Source organism: Ascaphus truei, chromosome 5, assembly GCF_040206685.1.
Source record: "Ascaphus truei isolate aAscTru1 chromosome 5, aAscTru1.hap1, whole genome shotgun sequence".
Taxonomy (NCBI): Eukaryota; Metazoa; Chordata; class Amphibia; order Anura; family Ascaphidae; genus Ascaphus; species Ascaphus truei.
Window position 1 is genome coordinate 108,608,730 of NC_134487.1, and position 12,867 is coordinate 108,621,596.

Genomic DNA, 12,867 nt, shown 5'->3' on the forward strand with positions numbered 1-12,867 from the left:
TCATTGGCTGAACCAGCTCAAGTGACGCTGACGTCACGTGCAGTCGCCCGAAATCACAAATTCTCTTGACTTCTCAAAATGCTACAGCGCCGTTAGGCGCACAGGCACTTGGCTTAATAGCCAAACAGGCAAGCGCACGCACGCCGGCAGCATAATCTCGGCCTAAAATGGGTCTTTTTTTTTTTTTTTTTTAAATACGTCTGTGTTAAACTTATACAATCTCTGTAAATCAGTATTGCTGAACTGAGGGAGAGAACTCTCAAAACACTTCTTATAATATCGTTAGTCCAAATAAAAAAGGTATCACCGAATAATGAAGTATTAATTTACTCTGCACTACCGCAACTAGACTAACACGCCTATTTCTACTTAATTCATGGTTTAAAAACTTAATTAGAAGGCCATTTGGCTATAGCACTATTTAATGTTGCACTGTTTTCACTTGACTTTTTTCATAATTTACTGTTTGCACATTTACCAATTTCTTTTTTTTGGTGGAGTATTCTAGTGATATGCACTAAAAATCCATAGTATTACAGTAGCAGTAATATACAGTAGCACAAAAAAAGCCTGAACTTTTATGCAGAAATGTAACATTATCTTTTTCTACTTCAGAAAGAGAAAATGCACAATAACAATTTTTTAGCATAATATAGTACAATGTCATCGTTGCATAATGCTTACAAATAATTAATGTGGCAATCTTTTAATATATGCTAAGAAATCTGTTTAATGTTCACCACCATTTTTTTGTGAAACATGCAAGTTGAGCTGTAGTTTGTGGGCAGTGTTTTTGCAGAGGCAGGGTAGTTGTATAAAAGGGAAAATAAAATTGAACAGAACAGTAGTTATCAAATGTACTAATTTGCTTTTTCCAATTCATCTTTTTAAAGGTTTGGTAATGTCTGCTATTACAGTCATTATCCTTATTCTCTACTTTGTTGTCAACACTTTCTGGATTCAACAGCGTCCTTGGCCAGCTGAATGTACACCAATTTATGTCCAATATTTTGTTAAATTTTTCATCATTGGAGTTACAGTTTTGGTAGTAGCCGTACCAGAAGGTCTTCCACTTGCAGTCACCATTTCACTGGCTTATTCCGTAAAGGTATGTTTGCATGAAATTAGGATGTTGTTTTAAGCTTTACATATCATTGTTCATTATTACTGTTCTCATAATTACTGCTTTTTTCCATAAGGCACCAGCTTATTTTCCAGTGCACTACAATGGGTTTGTGAAAGGCAATAACCAGTAGAACATCTACAAAGGAAGGGGAGAGCGTAACCACAAGTTTGTAGTAGTGGAAACATTTTGTGGTTCTTATTCCATACCCTTCTTTTTAGCAGGGCCTGTAGCTAATTTTTGTGTCCTGTACCTACAGTATTGTACCTATTTCTGCCAGTGTGTGAGCCGTTTAGTGTTGCACACTACCTGTCTCCCATTGGCTGAAGCTCAGAACCTTCAGCTAATTACAACAGCTTGACTATAATTGGCTTATTTGACAAAAGATCAGCAAACAAAAATGTATTATGTATAAACTTTTTTTTATATTGAGCCATTAAGCACACTGAAAACAAATGTTGGTTAGCAAATAACATGCAAAAACAGCTTCTAACTTCTTTGTATCTTGATTGTTTAACGTCTTTCATATTCCCTCCACACAGTGAAAATACCAACCCATGCTCTCTACATTTGTTCACTTTTTTTTAATTTATTTTTTACACACACACACACACACACACACACACACACACACACACACACACACACACACACACACACACACACACACACACACACACACTCTTATGGGGGAGAGGGGAGTTAATATGAATTGTTTCACTGTGGAAACAGTAATAGCTCAATATATTCTTATGCGGTAACATCTACAAAAGTTACCTTCCCTAAAGATAACTGAACAATATAAATAAAATGGCAAATATGGCACATCTGGAACCTGTAGGTGACAATGTGTTTTTTTGTTTTTTTCTTCTCTAGAAAATGATGAAGGATAACAACTTAGTAAGACATTTAGATGCTTGTGAAACAATGGGGAATGCCACAGCAATTTGCTCAGATAAAACTGGAACATTAACCATGAACAGAATGACTGTTGTCCAGGCTTTCCTAAATGAAAAGCATTACCGAAAGATTCCTGATGCAGATTCTTTACCTGAGAAAGTCTTGAACCTCCTTGTAACAGGGATTTCTGTGAACTGTGCTTATACGTCTAAAATATTGGTAAGTTCTTGCGTGCTGATAGTTTCACAGAGCGGTTTTCTCGTGATACATTGTGTGCTGGAGGAGCCAGCAATGACCTGCTTTGCCCATTCTCCCTAAACAGCCCCAAAAGGCCAAAGTTAAAATTAAAAACCATAAATCGTGGTGTATTACATTTTCAGAATTAAATGTGTTTTTGGGTTTCTTTAATGTTGCAGGATCTGTTAACATTGTGCGTTCTGCAATACTTTATTAGAAAACATACATTTTAGTTGCCACATTTTAACCTCTTTATATGCTTTCAGGACATCAACTTATATGTTGAGGTTTAATTGGATTGCAATAAATGACTGCTAATTCTTCTCGAAGGACATTTTATATAAAAGTGTGGTCACCATCTAGAAAATAAGGGAGTAAAATGTACCCCCTAACTTTGTTGCCATTTGGTGGTGATGCAAAGAGTAAGTAACAGAGTTGACTCCAACAAAATATATCGGTTAATGCGGCCAACAGGTGTAAAAAAGAAAAAGTTATTGTATTTCCATTTAGAATTTCATGCAACACCTTATTGCAGTAGTAACCAATGTAATGTAGTACAAAATAATGGGCTATTGTTCTGAACATAGCATGGGGCTCTTAACCGAATGGAAGCCCCCCACCACCACCCCCTCCCCCACTCTCTAGGGAACAGAGAATGTTTCAGATTACATGGACGCTTCTATTCCCATTCAAATAAACAGGATTAAAGGTGTGCTAAAGCTGTACCACCCTTTTGTGGATTTGGGCCTTTGTCAGATCAACGATGCTGCCAGAGCTGAGACAACACAAAATAGAACTGTCATTTTTTGTGTGTAGCAAATGACTCACCCACTCTTGTACCGTGCAGCCTCCTGAAAAAGAAGGTGGCCTGCCACGTCATGTTGGTAACAAAACTGAATGTGCCTTGCTGGGATTGCTTCTGGATCTAAAACGGGATTATCAAGATGTAAGAAATGAGATCCCGGAGGAAACTTTATTCAAAGTGTACACGTTTAATTCTTCGAGAAAATCCATGAGCACAGTGTTAAAAAACAATGATGGCAGTTACCGAATGTTCAGCAAGGGCGCCTCGGAGATTGTCCTTAAAAAGTAAGTACCCGTGGTTTTGCCCGTGTGTGTTTTTTTTTTTTTTTTTTTTTTGAATAATAAAAACCTTTTTTCAGTCATACAATTATCAGGCTATTTATGACGGCAAATATAATGGCCCAATAGCTCATGTAATGACAATCACCTGACCTTTAGATACCGTATTTTGAAAGGGTTCATATCGTCTCATTTGTGATAAACCCAGTGATTAGACCCTTTAATGCAGGGGGTTCTCAACTCCAGTCCTCAAATTCACCCAACAGGTCAAGTTTTCAGGAAATCCCAGCTTCAGCACAGATGGCTCAATCAGTGGCTCAGTCTTTGACTGCTAAAGCTGGGATATTGTGAAAACCTGACCTTTTGGGGGATCTTGAGGACTGGAGTTGAGTACCCCCTGCATTACTGGAAAGAAGAACGGTGTGGAAGCTAAATAGATCTATCATACTTAATATATTGGATATGATTTCAACTTCAAATTTTATATACACATACACACACACACACACACACACACACACACACACACACACACACACACACACACACACACACACACACACACACACACACACACATACATATACACACACATACATATACACACACATACATATACACACACACACATATACACACACACATATACACACACATACACACACATACACATACACACACATACACATACACACACATATACACACACATACACATATATACACGCACACATACGTACACGCACACGCACACATACGCACACATACACATACGTACACATACATACGTACATACATACATACGTACACACATACATACATACGTACACACATACATACATACATACGTACACACATACATACATACATACGTACACACATACATACATACGTACACACATACATACATACGTACACACATACATACATACGTACACACATACATATACACGTACGTACATACGTACACATGTGCGTACATACGTACACACGTGCGTACACACGTACATATGTGCACACATACACATACACACACACACACACACACACACACACACACTCTGGTCTTTCCCAAGGGTGGATGCCCATCTGCTGAGAATAATACTTTTACACGCCTTTTGTGTGACAATCCCACTAAATAGCAGAGAACAATATTTTTAACAAAATCTTCCTTAGATCCAATCGCCCTGTAATGTACAATTTCTACTTATTTTGTTTCTCGAGGAGAAAGTGCATTTGTGTATTCTTTGAGTCCACAGAATTTCCTTTCATATGCTACCATTTTTATAATTGAAAATATGCCAATGACATACATGTCACTGGCACTTGTTCACCTTGGTCCTTGGAGGGCCTCGCCCTTTAAAGGCTACATGCAGACCACCATGCCAAAATGTGTTGCCAGTGATTGACCCCTGAGGTGACAGCATAAATGCCCCTGAATTACAATTTTAAAAGACTGAAGAATTGAAAAGGTGCTACACAAATCAAATTAAAATTATGAATGCTAGTAAGTCTTTCACTAAATTGGACAAGCATACATTTCAAAGCTGGCTGCAAGGGCAGCTCATTGTTTCATGGACTGATGTTTCAGCTATTTCTTTGCAGTTTCCTCATTTCATGTTTTGGTTCCGTCCCTACGATCTCCTCTATAATTATGTAATCAGATGGTATGTTCGCAGAGACATGCTGTGCTGGCAGTACATTAGTTGCATAACTACTCAGAGGGGCAAAAAATACAAACTTTTCATAAAACGCTTGTGCATTCTGATTTTTATTCTGTAAGGATGAACTTTGAAATGACTTCCCTTTCAAAGCTGACACTCCTGCTCTAATTTTTGCAGCCAAATTGTATGCGACAACTAGCTTTTCAAATGTTTTTGGACTTCATGCCAATAATGGATAATTCCTTTAGTACAAGTAATCCACAATGTCAGATCTTACATTTGCTGTTAATGTCATGTTTTCACGGTCGGTTTCATAGTGGATGCAACTAATAATAATTGAGCTAAAATCTAGCATGGAGTAACAGTTTCACTTTAGGCATTTGTTCCATAATCCCTTTTCAGTTTTGTGAATGTGCTAGATACCAGCTGTTGAAGCTTGCAGGGAAATATTTCTGCGGCCCTGAAACGCTATTTCCATCCATCGTCTACGTCAAAGAGAGGGGAGATCAGACTTGTTTCTCTGAGCTAAAGATATTGAACCTTTCTTCTTAAGCATGTACATGCATAACTCGGGACAAATGTTTTTGTGCTGGATCTATTTGGCTGGTAGATGATTTGTTCTTTTGCTTAAATTTTTTATGTCTACGTTTTGGTAACTTCATGTATTGTCAGAGCCGGGAAATCCTGTTATGCTCTTCCCCCTTACCAACCTCCCCCCCCCCTTTCAGTATCCGATAGACATAGCACTCTCGGCAAGAGACAACGATAACAGATTTCCATAGGGGTCCTAAAGAAAAATGTATGTAGGAGTCCACGACTGTAAAATCTATGGTTTTCAAGCCTTTTTTCAATAAATCGGGCTGTGCCGCATTGTGACCTCTTTTACTTGTTTTTACTTTTTTTTTTTAATGTGGGCTTTGATTTGTGAAGTTATTACGATTTCAGTAGTTACCAATCACAAGTACGGCCTTTTAAAGCAGCAAGGTGTTTGACTTCCTTTAAGATAGAATAGGAAATGCTATCATGAGATGGCAATTGGTCTTACAGTACATTGGTCTTACAGTGAACAATTTTTGAAGAGCAAGCAAACTGGTACAGATGGCCTATTTTCACTATCTGAGAAATGCAGAGGGAATGTGAGGCCGGGGTGTCCCCACTGATACATGAGTAGGGTGCTCCTGGGAATGATCTCATATCACGTGTAGCATATTTATAATTTTAGCAATTTTAAAATAACTTATAACTTATAACTATTGACTTACCAGCCATTCAAGCCTGGGGGGTGGGGGGGAGGGTACTTTAGTTGCAATGCCATGTTTCATATTCGTCAGATACAGACTGATATAAATTAGTTTGTTACTCATCCTGAATAAATATTACACCATTTCAGAGGGAACCCAGTAACTAAAGGTCAAGTTACACTTGGATCCAAAGCTTGCGAATTGCATTAATCTTTAGTTTACAATGAAGACTGTGTATTGTGTGTATTCCGTGATAATTTATTCAGATGTATCCATGTCCTATCTATTTAAGAGAACAAATTTGTAGAAAAAGGGATACTTGCAATGAAGGAAGACAAACAATAAACAGAAGTTATGTAATTAAAACTACTCCCAAGTCTCCATTTATACGGAGTACAAATATATGGTATCGATCAGCAAAATGCAGGCCATGTTAACCAAGCGGTGTTTTTCAAATTGAATCGGGCCATTTTCAATTTCCATGTATAGGAAGCAGTGGGTCTCCAGATCTCAACGTTAATTCCCGCTCCGGGGACCACCTGGTTTCTGAACTACTTACTGGGGAAGCCGTTGCCGGTACTTTCCCTTCCAGGGGAAACAAAATGGAAGTTTCCTGCAGCTCATGCCTTGTGGCTGCCTATTAGGCACTGACATTTTATAGTAGGGCTACAGTTTAACATTTGTTGACAACACAGACCAGATATATGGGCGATCACAGGTAGTAGAAGAAAACATTTTGTTTTGAATTATTCAATAGGTTTCCTTAAGTTTGTGACTGCAATTTTTTTTTAATTTGTCCTGTCAAAAATGAGGGTTTTTTTTCTCCCATATCCACTTAAAGGTATGATCATGACATACTTATTGTCTTGATGTTTCATTTTAATCTATATAATTAACTATTCTTTTAAAGAACAAACCAAAGCAGTTTACCTGTAGATCGTTAGATTGTCAAATAGTCTTCAATTAAACTAAATTTTAATTAACCATAAGCCTCAAGTGTTTGCCAATCCTCAAGCTTTCCATAATTACCTTTCACCTATAGTTAACTTATTAAAACATTGCACTGTCACTAGTTCATTTTGCTATTATGTGAAACTGCCACCATAATAAGGTCACTTCTTCAGTTAGAACTTGTACTCAGCCCTGGGATCCTGCCATGAAAAGGCAGCGTCCTCGTCTCCTGTTTAAGGAAGAACCAACCAAAGGTTTCAAGGTGATAGTACTCCATTTCAAGCCTGCTACAACTTCACGTGCCTTCTGTATTGAAAATGGATTGTCTTTTGTTTCAGCTACAAAAGGTATTCTGATGACTTTTGGCTGAAAATAGGCACGTTCTGTTTAAACTTTCATCAGTTTTAGTATTTCTTTATCCTCTTGTATTGTTCAGTTGTCTTTTTTGATGGGTGACAAAGATAAATGTTACTTTGCCAAAACAAAACTTGTTTATTTTCCATGGTGTGAACGTCTGCTTTTATCTGGGTGGCATAATTTACATTGAACAACATATATCCAACCACCTATGTCCTAAACAACTAAATGTGATTGTGACAGTCAAAATAAGTTGAATAGATCTACTTTGTCTTCAAGTTTCAAAGCGGTGTATGTAAACACATTCTGCTAAAAATGTTTTTTAATAGAATGTCTCAAAAACATGCATAAAGAACTGTGTAATGACAGTGAAATCTTAACATTTTCTGCATTTGCCAGCATATCGTTTCCAACAAGTAAAGCAGCAGTAGCTCAACTGTTCTCCACAGAAAAATATTTATTGAGCTATATCAATGGTTCTAGTTCTGTTTGTGTTTTGTGTTGCCGTTTGTAACTTATGCATTTACTAGCACAGTTTTAATAAACAAAACCTTTCACCTTTGTTTGATAACACTGTTACTAAAACATTGTTGAATTTTTCAATTTTAACACTGATTTGACAACATTCTCTTATGTTTATTATTGTAAAATGCTGACAGGTTATTGTTTACACCCATTTGTGTGTTTCTCTCCACCCCCCCCCCCCTCCTCCCTCCCTAACTCGTAAATAGTGCTGATTTTATACTTTGCACTGAGTGGATTTACTACTACTTGGCTAGGCGAGCAAAATAATGGAAATTATGCAGTGTGGAGCAAGGTGCTAGGAGAAAAAAATACTAGGGAAAGGTTACTGTAATGTTTTCTTTTTAATTGTCGTGATGAGGTTTTTTTTGTTTATTTTTAAAGCAACATAAAGTGGTGACTAGCAACTAGACTTTGGAATGGATCTTGCAATAGGTTGTAATTAGGAAATGACCAAATTATTTTAGCCCACTAATGTCTAAGTGGCAGTGCATTGCAGGTTACTCAGCAGTGCAAACTAATATATTATGGGGGTGGTTTTTGAAAGCACACTGTACATATAACTCCTTGTAATCTTTCCACTGCTAGATCAGACAAAACACATTGCTATGTAATAGTGGTGTTTCGTGTAAATGTTTCTTTTGCATATTCTGTGCTCCATATGGGGCACATTGTTCTCATGCATACCATCTAAATGAAGCAAAGTTTGGTGCCGAAGTTGAGGTAGTGACTTTGCCAAATGTCAGAGCAGACACTGGGATTTGAACCAGGCTCCCCTGCTTTAAAGACACGGTCATTGTTTTCAGCGCGGTCATTTACTTTATTCACCCAGCCACTCCTTCAGCCACTATTGTTTTAGCACATGGGCCTAAAATCTCAACCATCCGTGCCAAAGGGTGGCACTTTAGCATTCAGTTGAGCTCTCAACTGGCACAATTTTCTGACATACTGTATAAACTGCCACACACTCCACAACACAAAGAAAAAGAAGCTATAAAGCGGCTTGTATATTTGCTAATTTGTGGGAACACCATGAAAGCAGCCTTCCCCAATTCTAAATACCAAGACTATGAACACAACGGAAGCCACACATGAAGAGAAAATACTCATGATAATGTTAACAGATTACAGGGACAAACTCTGTCACTTTGACGATTACATTTGATCACTTGGCTATGAATAGTAGTTAGGCTAAGGCCCCGCTCCCTCAGGGCTGGGACCCGCTGCGGCCGCGTGAGCGTTGCCCACCAGCAGGGGAATCCTCCCGAGCAGGTCCCAGTCCCCCCTCGCTGCTGGCTCACTGCGTGCTGTAACGCGTCAGCCGCCAGGGGATGCAAGAAAACTGTGATCCCGAGCTGTGACACGTCACGTGGTGCGCTGATGAGCCAATCAGCAGCGGGAACTGTCATCAGGCAGCTTCCTACACAAGGTGTGTGCGTGTTGTTTGTGGCAGAAGGGGGAGGGCGCTGCTTACCTTACAGCAGCCCGCAGCAGCTCCCTCCTGCAGCCCGAGCCCGTGGAGGAAGGGGGGGGGAGTAGCGGGTCCCTCCGCTCAAACCACGCCCCCCCCCCTCCCGCTCCCTACACAGTGGGAGTCTGTGTCTGTCAGCACCCCGCCTGTCTGCAGTGCGGGCGCACTGACTGAGGGAGCGGGGCCTTAGCCTCAGTCAGCGCGCCCACACTGCAGACAGGCGGGGCGCTGACAGACACAGACCGCGATATGCGGTCTGTAGGGAGTGGGAGCCAGAGGGAGAAGGAGTGGGAGGGAGGGCGTGGTTTGAGCGGAGGGACCCGTTACTCCCGCCCCCCCCTCCCTCCACGGGCTCGGTCTGCAGGACAGGAGGGAGCTGCTGCGGGCTGCCGGAAGGTAAGCAGCTCCCTCCCCCTTCCCCCACAAATGCCCTCACACACGCTGACACTGAGACACACACACACACACACCACCCCCTACCTTGTGTAGGAAGCTGTCTGACAGCTACCGCTCCCGCTCCCGCCGCTGATAGGCTCATCAGCGCACCACGTGACGTGTCACCGCTCGGGATCACAATTTTCTTGCATCCCCTGGCGGCTGACGCGTCACAGCGCGTAGTGAGCCAGCAGCGTGGGGGGACTGGGACCGGCTAGGAAGGATTCCCCTGCTGGTGGGCAATGCTCACGCGGCCGCCCGCGCCGCCGGGTGCAGCGGGTCCCAGCCCTTAGTGTCAGTGACTTTGATTCTATTACCACAATGCAGAAGTTTCACATTTAGAGCGAGCCATTGTGTGTGTGTGTATATATATTATCTCAACCCCCTTATAACGCTGTGCTTGGGGTCCAAAGAATCACATCGCGTTATAATCGGATTGTGTTAGAAATAATGTACAATTGTATGCATCATTAAATAATGTATTTAACATACCAATAATAGTGTTGTAAAGTATTCATGAATACGAAAAGTGATGGCCACGCTTGCATCTCGTTATAAGCGGATTTGCGTTGTAACGGATCGTGTTATAACGGGGTTGAGCTGTATATATTTCTATATGTATACATTTATATTTACACACACACACTTCTTTGTTACTGTGCTTTGTAATTTGTGCAACTTGATTTGGCAATTCTCCATAGGACCAAGGTGTTCTGATGACACTGACCTGTTAAATGGGTCAGATTTAACCAAAATCTGACACCTATAATTATTTAGAAGTAATTATTTAATGTTAGTTTGTAAATATATTGAGCTAAGGAAGATGTTCAATTTTCTTCTGGTTACTCCCTTTTGTCTGGAGTTGCTGTGTAATTGATAATTACTTCCCCAATTTAGAGAAGCCTGATGTTTCAGTGTGAAACTAGTAGTCATAAAAACATGTTTTGCATTTCACCCTTAATGGATATGGGGACTCTGGGAGTATTTTTGTGGGGCAAATATTCTTGCATTGGCTTTTGATCTATGTGCCTTCATTCCTCTGATGTTGGATATGGTTGTTCATTTATTTGAATACTTATTGACATGCATTTAATTGTTTCTAGGTTGTTTAATTCAAATAAAATTTCTAATTTTGTAGGTGCTTCAAAATTCTTAGTGGAAATGGTGAAGACAAAGTATTCAGACCAAGAGATAGAGATGATCTGGCTAAACGTGTGATTGAGCCGATGGCTTCTGAAGGGCTGCGGACCATATGCTTGGCTTACCGAGATTTTCCTGCTGGCGAACACGAGCCTGACTGGGAAAATGAAAACGATATTCTTAGTGGGCTCACCTGTATTTCAATTGTAGGCATTGAAGATCCTGTCAGACCAGAGGTCAGAAAAAGTCTGTGTACTTATTGTGATTACTTATGAATCTAATCTATTTTTTGCACTACCACCTATGCACGCTTTATTAAAGACAAAAGAATCTCAATATGTACAACTTAGAGAGGGGAAGGCAGAGGACAGATGACCCCTGTAAATATATAAAGGGTTTCATCAAGATGCCAAAGGAAAGCATTTTTCAGAGAGAAGGGCTAGAACAAGAGATTGTGGCAGACATGGAGGAAATGTTGGGAAGTATTGTCTTAAAGGGGTGCTGAATTTGTGGAACAGCCTCCAGAGACCATAAAACCTGGTACAGTAAGAGAATTGAAACATGCTTGGGATAGATGTAAGGCTAACCTAAGTATGAAAGCCAAGGATGAAACCGGCTCTGTGGTTTTGCAATAGACCGGAAATTAGGCAGAGAAGGTGAGACCAGTGGCTTTTTTCTGCCATCAAATTGTTCGTTTCTAAGCCTCACTGTTTTAGGTAACAGTTACAAGGACTTGAAGCAGAGAGGGGATTGAGGGAGATATTTTTAAGTATTTCAGTTGGAAGGCTCTATTATCCTTTGCAATGCAGTTTCTCTGAGCACCATCAGGCTTCATCATTTTTTTATACACTAATTCAGGAAAATAAATGTAAATATCTGTTTCTCTTCCCCCTCCCTCCAAGGTACCAGATGCAATTAAAAAATGTCAGCGTGCAGGTATAACGGTACGGATGGTCACGGGTGATAACATAAACACTGCTCGAGCTATTGCTTCAAAGTGTGGCATCCTTCACCCCGGAGAAGATTTCCTTTGTATAGAAGGCAAAGAATTCAACAGGCGAATACGCAATGAAAAAGGAGAGGCGAGTAGTTTTATCATGCTGGCTTTACTCATCGCCCAAGCATTATTTTTTGTTTTTTCTTGACCTCTGTATTTTTTTTTTCCTGACAGATTGAGCAAGAAAGGATAGACAAAATTTGGCCTAAACTTCGTGTACTTGCTAGATCGTCCCCAACTGATAAACACACATTGGTTAAAGGTAAGAACATGCTGCTTGTCTGTTGGTTCTCAACATGAGACCTGTATCTTGATAGACTTTGTGATACTAGCTGAGCCCAACGCCAACTGTCAGAACAAAGATCTGCTGTTGTACATTTTAAAAGCAATTCTACAGATTTAATGCATTAATGAAACTGAAAAATATTAATCTGAAGCACCTGTCCACAAATCCATTTTTATTTTCAGTTAAACATTGCAAGCACTTGGTTGGCATTCAGCTGTTCCATTGTATAAATAAAATACAGGTACAGTACTTTGGTCTGCAACGTCTTTAAAAATGAGAAAACAAACTATTTTAAACGTCATTTTATAAATCATTTATTTGCCATGGAGCCATCTTCAGGGCTCTCTAGCACTGAAGGGTTTAATAAATAGAACAGGTGATATAATCCCATTGTTTCCTAGAAATAATAAAACGTGCCATCAATAAAACGCCAATTTCTATCGTCATGAAAATGATTTGAG

At 39.9% G+C, this 12,867-nt stretch overlaps 1 protein-coding gene across 6 annotated transcripts in view; it reads left to right on the plus strand.

Annotated features, from left to right (window-relative positions):
• Positions 1-12,867, plus strand: part of ATP2B1 (ATPase plasma membrane Ca2+ transporting 1) — a 140,733-nt gene that overhangs the window by 96,595 nt on the left and 31,271 nt on the right. For all 6 annotated transcript variants that reach the window (XM_075600449.1, XM_075600452.1, XM_075600453.1 and 3 more), the window contains 6 exons: positions 894-1,108; positions 2,000-2,242; positions 3,108-3,349; positions 11,122-11,359; positions 12,026-12,205; positions 12,295-12,382. In XM_075600449.1, the coding sequence (XP_075456564.1) occupies positions 894-1,108; positions 2,000-2,242; positions 3,108-3,349; positions 11,122-11,359; positions 12,026-12,205; positions 12,295-12,382 (1,206 nt within the window). The remainder of the gene's footprint in view (positions 1-893; positions 1,109-1,999; positions 2,243-3,107; positions 3,350-11,121; positions 11,360-12,025; positions 12,206-12,294; positions 12,383-12,867) is intronic.